The sequence below is a fragment of the Magnolia sinica genome, chromosome 10, assembly GCF_029962835.1.
Source record: "Magnolia sinica isolate HGM2019 chromosome 10, MsV1, whole genome shotgun sequence".
Lineage (NCBI taxonomy): Eukaryota > Viridiplantae > Streptophyta > Magnoliopsida > Magnoliales > Magnoliaceae > Magnolia > Magnolia sinica.
The window spans coordinates 48,414,591-48,434,982 of record NC_080582.1 but is presented as its reverse complement, the minus strand read 5'-3'; the positions used below and the strand labels follow the sequence as shown (position 1 = coordinate 48,434,982).

At 39.6% G+C, this 20,392-nt stretch overlaps 1 protein-coding gene across 3 annotated transcripts in view; it reads left to right on the top strand.

Annotated features, from left to right (window-relative positions):
* The first annotated feature begins 1,767 nt into the window (after positions 1-1,767).
* The window catches only part of LOC131258366 (uncharacterized), a 96,114-nt gene continuing 77,489 nt past the window's right edge, over positions 1,768-20,392 (top strand). The window contains exons 1-5 of one of the 3 annotated variants that reach the window (XM_058259640.1): positions 1,768-2,112; positions 7,831-7,898; positions 12,638-12,796; positions 12,876-13,043; positions 20,186-20,336. In XM_058259640.1, the coding sequence (XP_058115623.1) occupies positions 1,998-2,112; positions 7,831-7,898; positions 12,638-12,796; positions 12,876-13,043; positions 20,186-20,336 (661 nt within the window). In that variant the 5' untranslated portion in view covers positions 1,768-1,997. Of the gene's footprint in view, positions 2,113-2,555; positions 2,709-7,830; positions 7,899-12,637; positions 12,797-12,875; positions 13,044-20,185; positions 20,337-20,392 lie in introns of those variants that run through there. The other 2 variants (XM_058259638.1, XM_058259641.1) reach the window with 2 other exon arrangements.

Sequence of the window (20,392 nt, the reverse complement as noted above, 5' to 3'; positions counted from 1 at the left end):
TAACCCCTTTCCATTGTTGTATGTGGTGTGGCCCACAAAGTCATGGATTGACTTGATTTTTAAGCTCGTGTCCCACCATGGAAGTGTGCATCTAACTAATGGGGTAGATGTTCAATACACATTACGGTAGGGCCCACACAACTCAACATCATGGAAAGTTCTCTTGAAGTGACCTTGTAGTACCATTTCCATATATGTGTACCCATAGACACATGCATGGAAGAGACATGGACATTTTTGCTCAAGCAATTAGTTTTGAATGTTGTGGCCTTTGAGATTTCACGTGGCATTAAATGAGATTTTTAATATTGAGTAGTGGCTATTTTTTAAATCTATTTTGTAAAAAACAAATAACTTGATCTTATCTACCATCAACAGAGGGCCCGGTTCACCCACTTCTCCCTGCTTCTTTTTTTAAATAGCCCACTTTCACCTCTATTTGCGTTCACGTGTAGTCCGCACATGAACACATTTAAGAAATGCTAAGTGGGCCTACCATAGTGACCGTGTAACATCCATCCGTACAATATTTATGCCGCCCCATGTTATGATGTTAACCTATATAAGAGGTAGATTTAAAATTTAATTGAACCACAAAATAGGAAGAAGTATGCATGTATATATAGTCCACCATTGGTGAACCCCACCCCCCCCCCCCCCCCCTCCCTCTCTCTCTGGGCGTGTAGTTGCATCCTTCCTTTCACTTTTCCCTTTTTCCTTTTTCCTTTTTACTTTTCATGTCCCCTCTCCCCTCTCTAAAAACTCTCCCCCCCTCTCTCTCCCCTCCTCTCTCAGTATTCATTGTAGTAGAATGACGAAAAAATGATACCAATGAGGCAGTAACAATAGAAATCACTGTAGTGTAGACAGGCTAAAAGCAAAGTCTATTTGGGCTTCAAGTGAATAAAAGGCAACAAGAGGAGCAGGCATCCTACTGCCTACATGGAAAGCTAAACACAACATAACTAGTTCTTTTAAGTCTTTACAACTGGGGTTCGTGTTACACTTGATCCAGAGCGTTGGATCCCCAGTGGGCACCACCGTACATATACGATCCATAAATGGTTGAGAATAAAAATACATGAATGTTCACACGCAACTCCAAATGGTTGAGAATAAAAATACATGAATGTTCACACGCAACTGAAAAGGTCCAAAGATGGTTAAAATTTAAGAAATTCAACCACTTCTATTTAGGTTGGTCCATGCCTCATGTGGCCTAGCTTTGATCTATCACATATGTCCACGTGTCAAAAAATGTTATGGACTAAGATTTAAGCTGGACCATGCGTCGTGTTGGCAATGGATGTACGGCTTGGATCAGTCACGTGTTCGCAGGTGGAGTTTCATGGCCGAAATTTGGATCAGTCCATACATCACATGGGTCACTTGATGAATGACGCGGACCCATTCCAAACATTAATTAGTGAAATGTGGTGGCCTAAAATATAGGCCGGTCGTGCATCATTGACCCACTCAATGTATGGCTTCGTTCGGTCCTACACTTCCACAGATGAAAATGCCATGGTCCAAAATTTAGGCCTGTCCATTCATCATATGACAAACTTGTTGAATGGCCTGGATCCGTCATATTGAATCCTCACTGTTCCTGTAGTGCAGCTTACTCAAGTTTCTGATTTTTCTCATTTTTGAGCTCATGTCCCAACTCCTAACATAACATGGAAAAACGGATTGACGGAGTGGATTTTTCACCAAATGAGTTGAGCCCAAGGCTGAGTTGATCGAGCCATGCAGGAGCCGGGCCATTGATCAACAACGAGCGGCCCAACAGACTGAAACTAGCAAAGCATGATCGTATGAGTTGAATGTTGATGTTCCCTGTTTTGTAAAAAGAGAAGGCTACACAAGCAAAGGGCAGCTGATTCCCTCCACCCAAGACAAGTCCAGCAGCGGAAGCTCTCTTCATAGCAGAAGATCTAATCCCTCTCCCTCCTCAGCAGCAGCAGCAGCGGCAGAAGATCTTGCAGGCGCAAAAAATGTCAGTATCATCAGAGAGAGGAGGGGAAGACGGTCGCTTCCCTCCTTTGTCTTCTCCTGGCGAACAGACCGTCTGGGCTGATGTTTCCCTTCTTTTAGACGCCGCATGCACCGGTCAGACCTTTCGTTTTTCGTTTTTTTTTTTTTTTCGATTTTTTAGGGTACGATTGATCGAATCAATAGGGGTCATTTTGAATTTTCTCCTTTTGTTTCTTCTGCTGCATGGAATCGTTTGCTGAAATGAGGAATTATAACTGTGTTCGTACATGTGGGGACAATGGTTGGGGGATCAAGGACGTTCGTCTGACAAGTCCCATGAAAAGGCCGGGTATTACTAAGGGGCCGTTTGGATGCCTATAGCATTTCTAAAATGTAAGAAAGTTACAGGTGAGATTGTTGCAGTTGGTGTTTGGGGGAGGAAAATCACAGGTAACTTTCTCTCAACCTGTGACTTTCTTACAGGAGAAAGTGGCGAAAATGATACAGGCACTTGAGTCATTCTTGAAGTTACTTGTATCTTTGATACATGTGAGGTTTCTTGCAACTAGATGGTTGTAATGGTCTACATTGAATGGAATATGCGAAGAAAATCAGATTTATATGATCTTTCGATATGGGTACTTTGGGGAATGTCTCATCAATGGCAGGTGCTATCAAATGAACGGTCTGGATCACCTCGCCATGACTTGCACTTATTCAAGTGCAAAAAGGTCAATCCTTGCTTGAAATATACATAGTGCTCATATATGCTTTCTGATGCAATCAGGCCCCATCTCACACATGCACGCTCCACATGTGTGCACAAGAAAAGGCCCAATTTCCCTTTTTTTTTTATAGTTTTTTTTTTTTTTTCTAAATTTGTTTCTTTCATATTTCTATTTTACGAAAAATATCTCTGTGTTAGGAAAATAAGTATTATTAGATTTTCATATTTATGGTTTTCTTGTTTTAGAGATCTTGGCTAGAAATGAATTCTATTTTTAGATTCCCTATGTTATGCTAGAGATTTTCTATTTTGAGCAAACTCTCTTTTTTCTCCATGTTAGTGTGTTGGGGGAGTGTTGATCTCTAGCATAAGACTAGAGGACCGTTGAGCTTGCTCACAGTAGTTGCCTCTTTTCTCTTGTATGATTTGAAACTTTACATTATATTGGTATCAAAACAAGTTCTACTCTTGGGAGATTCTTATTTATTTATTTATTTTTATATATTTTTAAAACTTTTATATTCTCTTCCCCATCTTCTTCACAGCCTCCATTCAGAGGGAATGACTCAATGGTTTGGAGTGCTCACAGTTCAGGCCGGTTCTTAGTTAGGTCCTTCAATAGGATGCTTTGGATGTGTGGAACGACAATTGATCGGGATCATGCCTTCCACTTTTGGTTCTACGGTGTCGGTGCCTCTCCCAAGGCTGCTGCCTTCACCTGGTTAGTGGGAAGGAAAGGTTTTGACAATTGATAGTTTCCAAAAGAGGTATATGATCATTCCTAATATTTGCTCCTTGTGCATGCAAGTGGCGGAGTTCAATTCCCCTTGGGTTATTCTACACAACGTGAGGGAACTTCTTTGGGCTTGGCATGGTAGAGTAGGAAAGAAAGGCATGATTATTTAGCATCTTATCCTCCTGACTTCGTGTTGGGTTATTTGGGGGGAGAGAAATAGTTGGCGCTTTTAGAACAGTTCCAGTTTGGAGTTGGTGGGGAGCAAGGTCAAGCTATTAGTGATAGAGGTTCTTCCTCTTAAAAGATGTAGCTGATTGTGCTCTGCCCTATTTTTTTTGGGCTGTAATATGCAGTTCTTCCTCTTGTATTCTTTTTTCCCTTTTGCTTTGTTAGTGGGATTTTTAATAAATTTTTCATTACCCCTAAAAAAAGCCCTAATATTCTACCCAAATCTTTCCTCAAAATAGTTCCCTAAACCAGCCTGTTATTTCAAACCCTTCATTGGAGACCATATGCTCCATCCACCTATACCATTATCCTATTTCTATCCCAAATAATATCAAAACATGGTGGTTATTAAGCCAATAAACAACCCATAATTTGTCATAAACCTAGAGTAGATATTATTAAAGGATGAGTTGCTGTTTTTGAAGAAGCAAGAACATGAATCAATCCAGGCTGTCAAACATCTATGGATGGCCTTAAGGGAGACCTGGGATTTGGGAATGTTGACTTAAGGCAACCTGGCCGAAATGGTGATTTCCATGAGTATGAGTCGGGCTATAGGATCCAACAACATTGCTATGCGCAACCAAGAATAAGAGGAACAAACAATCCTTATTAGGATTATCCAAATTATCTTGAAGGAGGGCAATATGTTCGCACTTCGGATCTCGCCAAGCATGTCAAGATTGAGATTTTGGATTACAATGGTAATCAAGATCCAAAGGTTTTTGATGATTGACTAAAGTTAATGGAGCAATATTTTTGGTATGAAATGGAAGAAGCCATCAAGCTACATTTTATTGCCTTGAAACTTAATGGCACAACCCAAGATTGGTGGTCTGTTGTTGAAGAATTGCAATGCTGTGGCATTCCTCTCATAGGCAATTGGGAGGAAATGAATGCGAGATTGAAGCAAAAGTTTTTGCCATGGGATTATGAGATGACTTTCTTCTAGGAGCTCCTTACATTATGATGACACATCATGACCGTGGAGTAATACATACAACATTATTATGAATTGGCGATTTGTTGCCACTCGACGGAGACGTGAAAGCAACGAGTGGCACGTTATTGCAACGGATTATGGTTCAACATTCAAAGAGAACGGTGATTGTTCAGCTAAACAGTTGGATGAAGCGTACCAAATGGCCTGAAGAGTGTAGAAGCAGAAGTTGGTGGCATGATGTAGTACTCGTCAAGTCAGGGGCCATACACCCACCTGCCTATTGCCAACGGCTCCATACCCTGTATGCAACCAATTGTGCATTGCAGTAATTTTTCTTGGGTTTACAAAATTTGCCAAAACTTTGCCTCTAACACTCGTGGTCACAATCAACAGGTGAATCCTCTTTCCCAAAACATTGACATAAAGGGAAAGTTGTCACTCCAATTTAGGAGAGGTCGACCAACACTTGTTTCAAGTGTGTTGGTTGCAGACATTATGCAATAATGTCCTTCTTGCAATTTCTAGTTCTGCAAGGGACAAGACGGTGAATGGTATAAAGAGAACTTTTTAAAGGCCGAGGGGAAGGTGAATATGAAAGTGACCCAGAAGGTGATGGGTAGTAATTTGAGGGAGGTAAATATGGCCTTAAGGAAAATATGTTATCATTGGAGGTCAGGAGGATTTTGACAGCATCAAACGAGGAGGCCCAAGAAGATTGGTTGAGAACCAACATATTTCATACATGAGCGTCGTGTGGTGGAAAGGTTGTCATTATTGATGGAGGCAACAATATGAATGTGGCCTTGTAAAGCATGGTGGACAAGTTGAAGCTAAAGGCTCAAACGTATCCAAAGTCGTACAAGATTGTGTGGGCGAATGACCTGTTCATATTTCCTACCATTGTTTGAACGTAGAATACACATTTTAACATTGAATTGAGTTTGTACTCGCATATGGAACTCCTTAAAATAAGAGAATACTTCAGAGCAATCTTTCATAAAGTATAACCACGTCATTCTAAAGCAATCACCAACAAAGATAAGAAAGTATTTGAAATTAGATAGACTAGTAATACGAACTTGACCCAAACATCTTAATGTAGCAAATAGAAATGTTTATCACTACTTTTTTCTACATGAGGAAGAAATGACACTTTATGATGCTTGCACTCCCATGTCTTATACTCTAGCCTAGACACTTCGATTTGTCAAATCCCATTTAGATATTTTGTTTTGACCCCAAAATAGGTGTAGATCTAGTCGAAAATGACTTTATAATCCTCCATGGTTTAAATGAAAATAGAAGAGGAAAAATGAGTGAAAAAAAGTCAAAATTGGGCATTTATGGGCATATAGGCCAATACAGCTTGATACGGGTCAATGCGGCCCATGTTTTTAAGGTGGGCCGTTTTGGCCCCAATTGCATATCATATAAAGCTTATACAAATACAATAAGATATTGACGTCCAAAACAGTGGGCATGTGATTACATTCAATGCTAGTAAATAGTGTGAATCATTTCTACCGTGCGGGTGTATAACAACAACTACTTTGACTCCATTTCAACCAGTGTTTGAAATATCAGTATCGCGTTATGTATCGCATCCTTGTGATACAAATATGTATCGATTATCGCACTAGTTATATCGTTTGTATCGGGTAATTTATCGCACTTTTTGGGAAACATTGGTAAAATGGTTGAATTTTTCAATGGAACTTTAGGGATTGTTAAAAAAGACCTTAACACACTTTTAAATTATAACATCTCAAAAAAGAAGTGTGCATAATAGGTTTCCTTTGTATAGGGTCCTAAGCTATGCATTGTCTGACTGAACTAATGCAACTACATTCAAATTGAATGCACAAAATTTAGAGTGTATGTGATGACCATTTCATCAAACACTCCTAAATACTTCAAAATTAATCTTAACTGACAATTGGTTAAAGGGAAATTTCAAAAATAATTTTTTTAAAAATTAATTTTTAATTAAAAATGATTTTTACTTTTCGAAAATTGACAAGGACTTAACAAATAAGTAGATCAGCCCTCATGCATGCTTGATTTCATGTTTGGAGTGCAACATTGCAAGCAATTTAGGAGAAATTGGGAAAATTTTGAATTTTTTTTTTTTAAAAATTCTCCAAATCGGACTACCTACACTAAAATTTTGAAATTAAAGTGTATGTGATAATCATTTCATCAAATACTCCTAAATACTTCAAAATTGGTCTCAATTGACAGCTTGTTGTTGAAGGAAAATTTCAAAAAAAAAAACATGGAGAACATGAAGAACCTATGGATATCAAAATCAAAGCTTCAACTCCATAATTTTTCATGCAAAACATGAAGAACCAATGGATTTGTAACCATTTGACATTGATTTAATATAATTTCAACAAAAAAAGGGATCGAAAATTGAAAATGCTCACCAGATTGAACATGTGGGATATATCGACACTACTTGTGCGTTTTGTATTGCACAGGTGGGATACAAGATATATCGTGGGATATATTGGCCGATATTGTTGATATTTAAAACATCGATTTCAACACAACTGGAAGACATGAAGAAAGGTTCCAATGAGTGCACAAGCAAACAAAACTAAAATGAAATTAAATAATTAGAATTCTACTAAACGTTATTTGTAATAAGTACAAAACAAAACTAAAATGAAATTAAATAATTAGAATTCTACTAAACGTAGTTTGTAGTAAGTATGAAACAAAACTAAAACATGGAGCCTAAGCAACTGGAACCCTAATCAATCTTACATGCGGATTGTTGACTTCATCAAATCGTGGCCATGCATTTAATGACTAGACACCCAGAATGCTCTACAAAGCCAAAATATGAAAATGACCCTGATTCTCAGCAACATAGAAAAATCGTTAATTTTTTTAAATATAGTTCAGGACTAGAATTCATGGTCCAAAATGATGAAATCTTATAATATCCATATAAGTAGTGCTTGTAGATGTTGTAATGATCTTCGAAATGAGCTATAAAATCCGCCTGAAATCCATATTCAGGCATGAAGTTATGTACCACAGAAGCTTACTGCTTCAAAAAATACACTTTCCAATCATTACAAATTATGTGATAAACATTATCTGTTGAAACTATCGGCTGCTGTGTTTCTTGCGTGGTATCTGCTTTAAGATATGAATATCAATTGTTCATTAATTGAATTTGCGCTCTTTGATCTTTTTTCTTCTCAGATCTTCAAGATGGTGAGCTTATTCATGGAGAGAATTTTAGTCTCTTTGCTGCTATGTCTGCCTTGGAGGTATGGGTAATCTTGAGTACTGTTTCGTTTTAGCATATTCAATGCAATTTGCTATAGTTGTACCACCATACTATAGTTTGGTTTATAAATCAAATACATGAGTCAAAAGATTGTTTCTGGTCTAGAAGGTTTTAATTGTTATTATTTTTTTCCTAGAACTAGTACGTTTACAAGGTAAGACAGCGAGGGATTGAACCTTGGATCACTCACACACACTACACTGTCTCTACCAGCTCAACTAATGAACCAGAGATAAAGGTCTTAACTTTTAAACGGTTTATACCATACTTGCTTATACAACATGTTCAGAGGATGAGTGTGGCTCAAATGAGGATGTTGAGATGGATGAGTGGCAAGACGAGAAAGGATAGAATTTGACATGAATGTATTCGAGGAGACTTAGGAGTAGCACCAATAGGTAATAATATGAGAGAAACTAGACTTAGATGGTTTGGTCATGTGCAATGGAGACCAAGAACTGTGCTGGTTAGAATGAGTGAGCTGGTATAAGTTGAAGGCTCTAAAATGTTGAAGGCTCTATCTTTAAAAAAGAAGAAGTTGAAGGCTCTAAAACGGCAAGGGGAATGCCCAAAAAGACATAGATGGAGGCAGTGAGAAAAAACCCGATGACCTATGGTCTGATTGAATGCATGGCCCCTGATAGATAGGAATGATGGATCATGATTCTTGTAGCCGATCCTAATTAATTAGGATACGGCTTAGATGATGATAATGATGATGGTGATGATATCTTACCTAAAAATGATGCTTGTATGAATCTAATTGTACATGTATAGGGGTGTCCATGTCCATGAATTAGGATCACTTGACATGGGCTTCAATATTTGTTGAGATGTTATGTTTGGATTTGTGGGCAGGGGCGTCCATGGGTGTTGACATCTCGTGTTTGGACGATACCTCTTGAACATAACAATAGGAGTGGGAGCGAGGAATTATTTAAGATTGCTGATCCAGAAGGTTGCCAAAATATCCACTCCTGATATCTTGGGTCGATAATTCATGGGAGTGGAGAGATTGAGATGGATGTTGCCCATAGAATTCAAGTGGGGTGGAAGAAATGGAGGTGTGCCTCCGGAGGTTTATGTGATCATTGTGTACCACTCAAATTGAAAAGGAAAATTTATAGGATGGCTATTAGACTAGCCATGTTCCATGGGGTAGAATTTTGGGCAGTTAAGGAATAATATGTTCATAGGATGAGTATCTAAAATGAGGATGTCGAGATGGATAAGTAGTAAGCAATGTTCAAGTTGTCGGTACTCGGTATCGCTACAAGTTTTGCTGGCCGGGGATAAAGAAAGAATTTCGTTATCGCCGATAGTTTGTTTTTTGTGAGAAGTAACTGCAAGTTTATTAAAAGCCGCAAAAAGCGGAAGAAGAAAAGAAAACTGAACGGCTAAAGCAAAAAAGAAAGGTCAACAAACTTGGCTTCTTTAACATTAGGGGCCCACTCCGACACAACACAAGTGATAGAGAGAATAACCCTGTCCACAGAAGTACACTTGCTATCGAAACACAAGACTGTTGCAGGCCTTCCAAGTGAACCAAAAAAATACCCATGATAACAAGATGCCACACCGCTTTCCAAGACTTCCCGCTACCTCCTCCAAGCAAAGCCCATAAGAGACAGTCCACCGTATTTGGCATTGCCCAAAAACTATGGAAGCGGAGAAGGAAATGATCCTAAACTTTATGGACAAACGGGCAGTGGATGAAGAGGTGGTCAATAGATTCTGCGTTCACCATGCACATCAGACAAATGTTGGGGATAATAAGCGATCTCCTTCGAAGATTATCAATGGTTAGGACCCTCTTCCTACCACCCAACCAAACAAACGTCGCGACTCTTGGGGGCGCACTGAAGCTCCAATGATGGAAAGGAAAGGAGAAGAGCTGGTTGGCTTGGAGATTAACCCGCAGAATGAACTAACTGAAAAGACTCCCGAGCTATTACCTTTCTAAATCATCGTATCTTGATCTTGAGGCGAAGGAACATGGAGAGCAAGGTGATTCAACAAGCTGATGAATTTCTCAGATTCAACATCATTAAGACTTCTTCGGCACAAGGGAGACCAAATAGCAGTCCCGGCACATATAGAATAACATCGATCGATAGAGATAAACCTATCTGAGGCAAGATTGGCTATTCTCGGAAAAAGCTCTATCGAAGGACGATCTGCACACCACTCATCAATCCAGAAGTGAATGCGGTTTCCCTTCCCAAGAGAGAAAGAAATACCCTCCTGGAACAGATGTAAATAATTCATAGTTGCCTTCCACACGCTAGAGGTGCAGTAGAAGGAAGAAGACTTTGTAATCCAATTTCCAGTTTGAGTGCTGTTCTTGGAAGCAATAATATCCCACCGTAACTCCCCTTCTTCCACTCTGAATCGCCAAAGCCAATTTCCAAGAAAAGCAGTGTTCATTAGATTCAGATTTTTCAAGCCAGCGCCGCTGTCCTTAAACGGTTTACAAACTTCCTCTCAGTTTAGGAGATTAAACTTTCCTCTTTCCTCAGCTCCTTTCCATAAAAAATCTCTTAAAAAATCTCTTCACAATTTATCGATTCTACCACCAAACTGGAAATTCTGTTAACACGGGCGCTGGCGCTAGCAATGTTGTGGAAGAACTGGGTATTTTTGTCTCCTTCAGCCAAATTGCACGCGATCTCTGGCGCCACCTAATCTCTTCTACCCTTGCCCTGCCTGCAAATCTAGACGATAGAGCATCCCTCTCCCTTCTTTCATCTTCCGACAGACCTAAGGCCTCTTCTTTACGATCCAACTCATGTATTTCCTCAGCTAACTTGTCGAACTCCTCTTCCCTCTTGGCGAGAGCCTCTTTCTTCCATACTCTCAATTTTTCTTTCAACATCTTCAGCTTTCTAAATAATCTGAAACCTGCAAAACCATCAACTGAGAAGGATGACCACCACTCTGAAATTAGCTGGTCAAAGCCTTCAACTTCCATCCATGCCATTTCAAATCTAACAGGTTTGGGACCCTAATCTTCTTCGTCTACTGGAAGCACGATAGGTCTATGATCAGAAATAATTCGCGGAAGTCCCCGCTGAGTCACCAAAGGGTACTTATTGATCCCATCTGCTGAGACAAGGAATCTGTCTAGTTGCGACATTACCGGATTCTCTTGACCATTAGACCATGTGAACCTGGCTGCACCCAACGGAAGATCCACCATCTCATGGCGACCAACCAAATCGGAGAACCCAGTCATGCTTTTTCGTAATCTTGCCTCCCCTAGATTTTTCATATGAAAAATGAACTACATTAAAATCTCCTCCGATGCACCAAGGTGCTGACCAAAGACGCCTGATCCTATCCAACTCCCAAAATTTCTCTGTGAGATTGTAAACGGATGGACCATAAACAACAGAGAAGACCCATTTAAATCTCGAGGCCACCTCACACAGCAAAACAGAGACAGAGAAAGATCCTACCAACGAATCAATACATCTCAGCCTATCAGAATTCCAGGCTACACAAATACCTCCTGCAGCCCTAGTAGCATTCAACACCACCTAGTCTTTTGATTTCAAACCCCAGTGAGAGTCAAGCGTACCCCCGTCAAAGGTCTGCAACTTTGTTTCCTGAAATGTAATGATATCAGCTTTCGACTTTCTGCCAACTTTCTTGATTTGAGCCCTTTTGGTCTTGCCCCCCAGACCACGAGCATTCCTAGATAAAATGATCATTGGTCACCTAACTTACCCGACCTCGCCATCTTCCCTCCCACTGCTTTAGCTGCAGAATCGTAGTTAATGAAACACTCGAGGCTTAGCGGTTCCCTCCACCCCCTGGGAGATTTCCTGTAAATACTGAGAGGCCCGCCCTAGCTTGAGCAAACTCGAAAAAAGCCTTCATGTCTTCATCTGTTGCACCGTAGGACATCCCCACGAGCCCCCCTACCCTTTCCAAAACATCTTTATCCCACCTCTGGTGTTCTGCGAAAATATTCGCAAACCTCTCTTGCGATTCTTGTACCACCTGAGTCGACAAAGAATCGAGGACCATTTTCTCAACGCAAAGAGGGGTAACATCCAAAGCTTCCTCGAACATCTCAGCCTCTACCGCTTCTCCTGCCACAACCAAACTCCCATCTTGTAAGAGGTCTTCGCCCTCTGTGATATTCTTCCCACCTATCACGCTATTAGAGATCACCTGACGATCAACATCTGAGGGAAACGAGAGGCCATCCTTACTTCCCTGCACTTTGACGGATTCGAAAGGAATGTTACAGTGCTCCCGCGCCATTGCTTCACTCGATCTGGCTACCTGCGTTGATCTGAGGAGAGAGAGGCTCCATGAGACGTCTGCAATAGCGGGGTTTAAAAGAAAGGTCTTCGAAGTGGTCTCGCATGTGACAATGTTGCTTGCTTGTGCGAGAGGAATAAGATCCAGCGAGTTCGACTGCATGCTTCACTCGTGGTAGAATTAGGAGCATGATGAATAGGAACATGATGATGTTTCAGTGAGTAGGAACATGATGATGTTTCAGTGATTTCTTTGCAATTCTCTGGGATTTTGTTTGAGAATTTTAGCTCCATCTTACAGTTTCTATTCTAATATTTTGGATATTTTCATTCTTATCCTCCAAAATAAAGTAGTAGCACTTATTTGCTCTCATTTTTGCTACATAATTTTCTTCATACTGTTCTTTTAAAGCTATTCTTACCTGTTGCATTTTTTTTTTTATATCAGATAATGGATCCAAAGATGGATTCTGGTATGGAAAATTGTGGATATCATTCTGTTGAAGAAGCGATTGAGAATGGTGCCGCTCCCATTCCTCTAAGTTCTGATAGAACTGCTGATATTCAATGCACTATAGATGTCATGGACCACCTTTTAGCATGTGAGGTATTGCCATTGATATGATATAATGAGTCACTTTACCTTTTTTGCTAGTTCACCGTCTTAAACACCTTCTACTTGGCAGGCAACATGGCACAAGGGTCATTCACTTGCACAGACTGTGTTTTCGTGCATCTATCTTTTGAGGATCGAAAGAACATCCTCACATGCCTTGTTGCATTCTTATTGTAGAATCATTCGCTCGACCTGCAACACTGTCATTTCAGTTGTCTCAGATGCACGTACCCATGAGGTAATGCTTTCCTGTTGTTTTGCCTGCCTCATAGTGAATTTGAGTTTGGTAGCCTATTCCTGGTTTTTTATTTATTTTGTTGCAATATTAATTTATGATTGAGCCAAAAAACTAACTTGTGTATGCAGTGGGCTCTTTTGAACAAATGTTCAATAGAAGCTTCCCATTGTTATGATTGGTTCATGTGCTTGTCATCTTTAGTAAATAATGGTGTGGTTCATTTTGTTTCAATTTTTAATCTAATTGCATTATCATTGGAACTAAAAACTAAAAACAAGATCAACAAAATACAACCTAATATGGTGAACATGGTCAAGAAACTTATTAACTTAATTTAGCTTCATTAAGTAGAAAGATAAATGGAAAGAAAACAAAACATGAATAGAAAATGAGCAATTTTTTTTTTCAATGGTAACTGAAAATTTTATTGCCAAAAAGAGCCAAAACTATGAGAAGTAACAGCAGGGCGACGATGAGAACTCATCTCACTTATATTCAAAGAGCAAAATTAAAAGGACCTGAATTTCTCCCAATAATAAAATGATCCCCAGAAGAACTACCCTCATGAATAATCGTTCCCTTCAAGGTAGGTGTGGAGGAGTAAGTGAAGCCCCCTCCAACACCATTGAATGAATCGTTCTTATTGATAGATAGGTATTTGACCCAGAAATTTTTTCTTTGGTGATGAGCAATCTGCAATTTTACTAAGAAAAGAAAGGAAATACAGCTAGGGCTGTACACGAACCGGGCTAGCCCGATTAACTCGCTCGACTCGGCCCGACCTGGAACTGAGTTCGGGTCGGGATGGGCCATTTTCTTCGGCCCGAAAGTCGGATAGGTTCCAGTTCGGCCCGAAACCCGACTCAACCTGGCCCGACTTGGCCCGACCCGACCTGACTCGGCCTATATATATATATTCCTAAATTCTTACCCAGTTACTCTAACCATTTACAACAATCCAGGCCGTCCAAATCGTGGGTCCCTTTGTAGATGGAGCAAAGTTCCAAAAATCTATGACAAAAGCCCTTCCCAAAAATCAAGGCCGTTCAAGTTACCCCTGCCAAAGCTCTTCCCATGGAGTAGATGGAGCAAAGTAAAAAAATCAAGGCCGTCCAAATCCTGGGTCCGAAACTGGCCCGAACTCGGCCCGGACTCGCCCGATTGCTGACCGGGCCGGGCTGGCTCGGTTCGGCCCTATGTACACCCCTAAATACAGCACATATGGCAAAAAAAAAAAAAAAACTCTGAAAGAAGAATTGGACTAAGAGAAACCCCCACAAGAAAACCCCTAGACATCGACTATATGATCATTGGCTACACATGAGAAAGAGCAGGAAAAAAGAAAACCACATAAAGGAGAGCCAGACTGTAAGGAGAAATAAGCTGTGACTGCCCCCAGGTTGTCAAGATGGTCCGCCTAATTCATTTCCCAGGACTGCGACCATCATTATGGTGTCCCACCATGGATGGAACATGCCCAAAAAGTTTCCAAGATTGGAAGATCCTAGCTGCCTCTCTTTGGACTTCTTCAGTTAAGTGGACTTGTCATATTTCTCTGATTGACCATCCCTTTGTAGGCAACAAATCAAAAGGTTACAAATATCCTTGATAGGGTTTCAGGCATGGCCATCAAGTCAACCGCAACTGATGATTTGGATTAATGAAGCATGAGCTGTATTTTTCAGCAGTGAAAACTTGTGTATGCTCTGTAAGACCTTCGATCATGTATCCTGTAATCCCTTCCTCCCTCCCTCCCTCTCTCTGGACCGATGGGTTAATCTGGCAGTACTGAGTCGGGCTTGGGTTTGCCACTGTAAGCCTGTTATGGTCCTGCGTGCCTGGTCCTTCATGTTTGGTCCATTCTAGTCCTGGCCTGATCTGAGCCCAAACTCAGCTCATTGTCACCCCTAGTGTTGTTCAAGAAGGAAACACACATTTGTTTGACTGTATACACAGATTTAAGGTATGTGTACAACTGAGTTTAGCAGGACTGACAAGGTTTCCCAGCATCCATGAGGTTCACTGTTTGGTTTTTGGAGTATGTGCTGAAAGATCAGCAATAAGATATTGTGTTGTCGTTATTGGCATATGGAGGGGAATGAATACTAGAGTTGTCTTTTTTGAATTCTTGGAGGTTATGAATCATCTCTATAATTAAAGAATAGTCATTAACTTTTGGAAGAGCTACATTCCATCCTTGTTTCCGAGGGGTGACTTGAATTCATCCATTGACAAGCCTGATCAGGTTTTGCTAGAACTATAATAAGCGTTTAGGCTTAGAGATGTTGGATAGATTGGGCTCTTTGGGGGATAAACCTAAATGGCAATAACAGGAAAGTGAATGTTAGGTGTGTTTCAGGATAGTATTCTCTAAGGAGATGGCACTTTGATTTGTTATTATTATTTTTTAATGTTGGAATTGCTGGGATACTGATATTGGTGGCCAAGCATGAGGCACCAAGAGTAGGATCAGACTCTTCAGTTGCAGGCAACACTACTTGATGGAGGTTTGTCTAAAACCAAGTGATAATTAATGCCTATATAGGTCTAGATTCACCTTAGGTAATAGAAAAATGACACTAAATGGGAACTTATGTACCCCATAACCCAAAAAAAGACTCTTCTCCCCGTTGTAGATCAAATGGTTTGAAATCTTATTGATTCTATGGCTGTTTTTGGATGGTTTTTTTTTTTTTTTTTTTCATTTTGGTGGTTTATTTTGTAATGATTCACATTTTCTTCCACATATAATACAATATTGTGCAAATGCCCTTAAATGGAGAGGTGCATCCACAGAATGTTTTCTCATTTCCTCTGAATCTTCTAATTTCGGCAACGTTACTTTTTCTATATTAGTGCATGTACTGTACTAAGCTTGGTTTGTAAGCTGGCGCCAAACCTGTGATTTCCTAGTCCTGCATATGTAAATAACAATACATATAGGATCTCCCCCAGTCCCACTACCCTCTGCCAAATCCATCGAAATTGGATGGCATTTGATATCCAAGCTGTCCATGAATTGGGATCCACTATATACATGCCCTGGCCCAAGAGTCAAGCTGGTCCGTGCATCGAGAGGGCATAATGTATGAGCCAAATGGTTAGCTGAAAAAAGTACTTGGCCAAAGAGGTTTAGGGTAGGTTTTATGTCAAAACCCCTTTCTTCCATCCCTGAAATCCTAACTCTAAACCTAAAATTCCTAATTTTCTTACTTTCCCAAATTACCAAAACTAATGTAGGATACATGTATGGATGTCATACATGTATTCAAAGGACAATTCAAAGCATATAGATGCTAGGACCTGTGGGTTATAGGCCAAGCCCACTAAACAGTAATTTCAGCAGAACAGTTCACCAAACAGTAATTTCAACAAGAAAAATTCATGTCATTTCATTAGAAATCATTCCCAAATGCACACAATCATATAAAGATTAATCACAGGATGTCAAGGTTGTTAGAACAACCCCTTAGCACAGAATATCAACAAAATACTCATGGGCAGATTTATACACAGAGAATTTACCATACTCATTCACCACATAAACTATGTTTAGAGGAGATGAAGATCACGTGGGATATGGGGAGGGATAAATCTGTAATTTGGGAATAGAAGGTTGTGGGAGGAAATTGGGAGAGGGTCTAGCGTAGGTTTTATGTGGGAGGCAGGGACATAGGGTGTCGAGGTTTTGGGCGCAATGGATTGAAGGATTTAAGCTAGATAGGATCAAAGAGGTTTTTTTAAAGGAGTAGAAGGAGAAGGAAAGACCATACCTTGCAGAAGATAAACACGTGAGCGAGTCGCACGCCCACAAAAAGATGGAATCTCACCACCTTACTCCAAGTCTCATGGAGGGCTCTTCCAAGTCGCATGGAAGAAAGAAAGGCTTTTCTTTAGAAAACAAACATGTACTCTTTTTTTTTTTTTTTTTCCCCTAGGGTTGGATGTTTCCCACCCTTAAATAGAGTTTTTACATTTAAAAGTAAAATGACCAACATGCCCCTTTTAAAACTAGCAAAGTAGGGGCCCACTAAGAAATCCAAACCAACCAAAATGTGCAGAAAAATAACAAAACATAATTGGACACTAGAAACTGAAAAAGGACTTGATCATATAGTGGGCCACCATGTGATCGGACGCGATCCAATGGTCGGATCTCAACTAAAACTCTCAAAAACTATCCTGACACTCCAAATAATGCTGCCCATGTGGATCCTCCCAGTCTGGGGCCTTCATGATGCACATCCTATGCACATGGGCTCTTCAAAGTGGCCCACGGGCTAGGCCCATGTAGTGATCACCCAAATAAAGTGTGGGCTGGGTTAAGCCAGGGCCTGGGGCCTGGCCTGTGGGCCACTTTGAAGACCCCATGTGCATAGGATGTGCATCATTAAGGCCTCGGATTGAGAGGATGCACATGGGCTGCATTATTTGGAGTGCTAGGATAGTTTTTGACAGTTTTGGTTGAGATCCGACCGTTGGATCACGTCCGATCACATGGTGGGCAAGTCCTTTTTCAGTTTTTAGTGTCCATTTATGTTTTGTTATTTTTCTGCACATTTTAGTTGGTTTGGATTTCTTATTGGGCCCCTACTTTGCTAGTTTTAAAAGGGGCATGTTGGTCATTTTACTTTTAAATGTAAAAACTCTATTTAAGGGTGGGAAACGTCGAACCCTAGGGGAAAAAAAAAGAAAAAGAGTACATGTTTGTTTTCTAAAGAGAAACCTTTCTTTCTTCCATGCGACTTGGAAGAGCCCTCCATGAGACTTGGAGTAAGGTGGTGAGATTCCATCTTTTTGTGGGCGTGCGACTCGCTCACGTGTTTATCTTCTGCAAGGTATGGTCTTTCCTTCTCCTTCTACTCCTTTAAAAAAACCTCTTTGATCCTATCTAGCTTAAATCCTTCAATCCATTGCGCCCAAAACCTCGACACCCTATGTCCCTGCCTCCCACATAAAACCTACCCTAGACCCTCTCCCAATTTCCTCCCACAACCTTCTATTCCCAAGTTACAGATTTATCCCTCCCCATATCCCACGTGATCTTCATCTCCTCTAAACATAGTTTGTGGTGAATGAGTATGGTAAATTCTCTGTGTATAAATCTGCCCATGAGTATTTTGTTGATATTCTGTGCTAAGGGGTTGTTCTAACAACCTTGACATCCTGCGATTTAATCTTCATATGATTGTGTGCATGTGAGAATGATTTCTAATGAAATGACATGAATTTTTCTTGCCGAAATTACAGTTTGGTGAACTGTTCTACTGAAATTATTGTTTAGTAGGCTTGGCCCATAACCCATAGGTTCTAGGATTTGTATGCTTTGAATTGTCCTTTGAATAATCTCCTATGAAACATGACATCCATACATGTATCCTACATCAAAAAGCCTAATTTTCACCCTAGGTTGTATTAGGTTTCCTATTTTGAAATGGACTGTACCCTATGCTAATCGGATGTCCTTACATCCATTAGATCGTAGTTTCTGTTTATTTAATGTTCTTGTGTTATGATGTTGGTAGCTTAGTCTAGGATTATGCATGATGTTCTTTTGATTTTCATGATATTTGTCATGATTATAGCGATGTTTGTGTTTTTTTGTTAAATATCTTAATTTGGCTACTTGATGTCACATGTTATTTGGTTCAGGCATCGGTCCTGTATCACTCTCTCATTCTTTATCTATCTATCTGTATATATGTATGTATGCATATCTGTATGGCCATTGGCCACAAACTAAACGTTTAACGTTAAACATTACGAATGTGTGACTAACTCTATTACTTTGTTTCATATTTTACTTGAGACTTATTTCCAAATCATAGTGTTTTACTATTTCTGTTGCCAGCTTCTCGCATAAGCAATTAAAGGTTATGCTTTAAGCTACCTAGGGTTACTTTGGTACCTTCATAACATGGTTTCAGTGGTATTTGACAAGTTTGCCAAATGGAAAACTACTTAGTAGATAAAATTTCAAAAGTATGACATTTTATGCAGTTTATTGGGGACCTTGCCGTTTTTCTCAGTAGTTGTTCATAGGCTTTGTCCTTGATTGGATGAGCTTGCATTTTCTAGTTTTTTTTTTTTTTTTTTTTTTAAAATAAAAATTAATTAATTAATTAAAAATATTTTTTATTAACCCTCACAACATGGTTTTAGTGATATTTGGAATATTTGTGTAGAGGGAAGTATTTAGTAGATAAAGTTGCAAAGTTATGCATTTTATGCTGTTTATTGGAACATAGTCGTCATTTTTGTTTGATGTAATTGCTCATAGGCTTCTTCCTTGATTGAATGAGAATTTGCATTTTCTAGGTTATTTATTTATTTATTAATTATAATCTGTCAGTGAGCAAGGGAGGGAGGGAGTAGCTCATATTCGTCCTAAAAAAATAAGAATCATTTGAAATCTCCAGAAAGGTTAATATACCATTTAATTTTGGCAATGTGCTAAAGAGGGAGGTGAATTGATCTAAGAAACTTACTATAGGGGGAGAGAGAGAGAGAGAGAGAGAGAGAGAGAGAGAGAGAAGAAGAAGAAGAAGAAGAAGAAGAATGGGTAGGTGAATTGATCTACGAAACTTACAATAGGAGGGAGGGAGGTATCGAGAGGAAAATGAACAAAGAAATGAAAATCACTTGAAATATCTAGAAAGGTTAATAATCTTAATTTTGGCAATGTGCAAAAGAGGTAGGCGAGTTGATCTAAGAAACTTCATCATCTTCATCATCATCATCTAAGCCTTATACCAACTAATTGGGGTCATCTACTTGAATTATTTTATGCTATTCCACTCAATCAAGGGCCATAACTACAGTTCATCAAAGAAACTTACTAACAAACACTCATAAAACTGTATCAAATGGTAATAACCTATCTAAGAAACTTACCATAAGTTATTGCCATCTGATATAGTTTTATGAGTGTTTTTCTAGAGTCGCAGAAAGAGGGAAGAAAGGAATGCTATGCTATTTTTGATTGGAAAATCATATGATTATGCCAAAACGTGGCCTCTATGACTAAATGTTAATCTTGTTAGCAGATCTCTTGGTTACCTTTCCCTCTTCTTATGTGCTAATCAAATGTTTGCTACTGGGAGTTTGAATTAACATATTCAACTTGTTATTACTTTTGGCAGGAAGAGGATCTTTTTACGATGGCTTATGGTTTGCCTTTGAAAGGAGAGGGTGATGAGAAATGCCTATCAATTCTAAATGCTGTGGAAGAAACACTTTCTCGTCAATTGCGTGCTTGCAAAGCCCCAACTTCTAAAAAGAAAGTGTTAGAAGGTAGTTCGACACGTCAAGTTTGCGACCATTGTTTTTTGGTTGAACACCTAATGTGC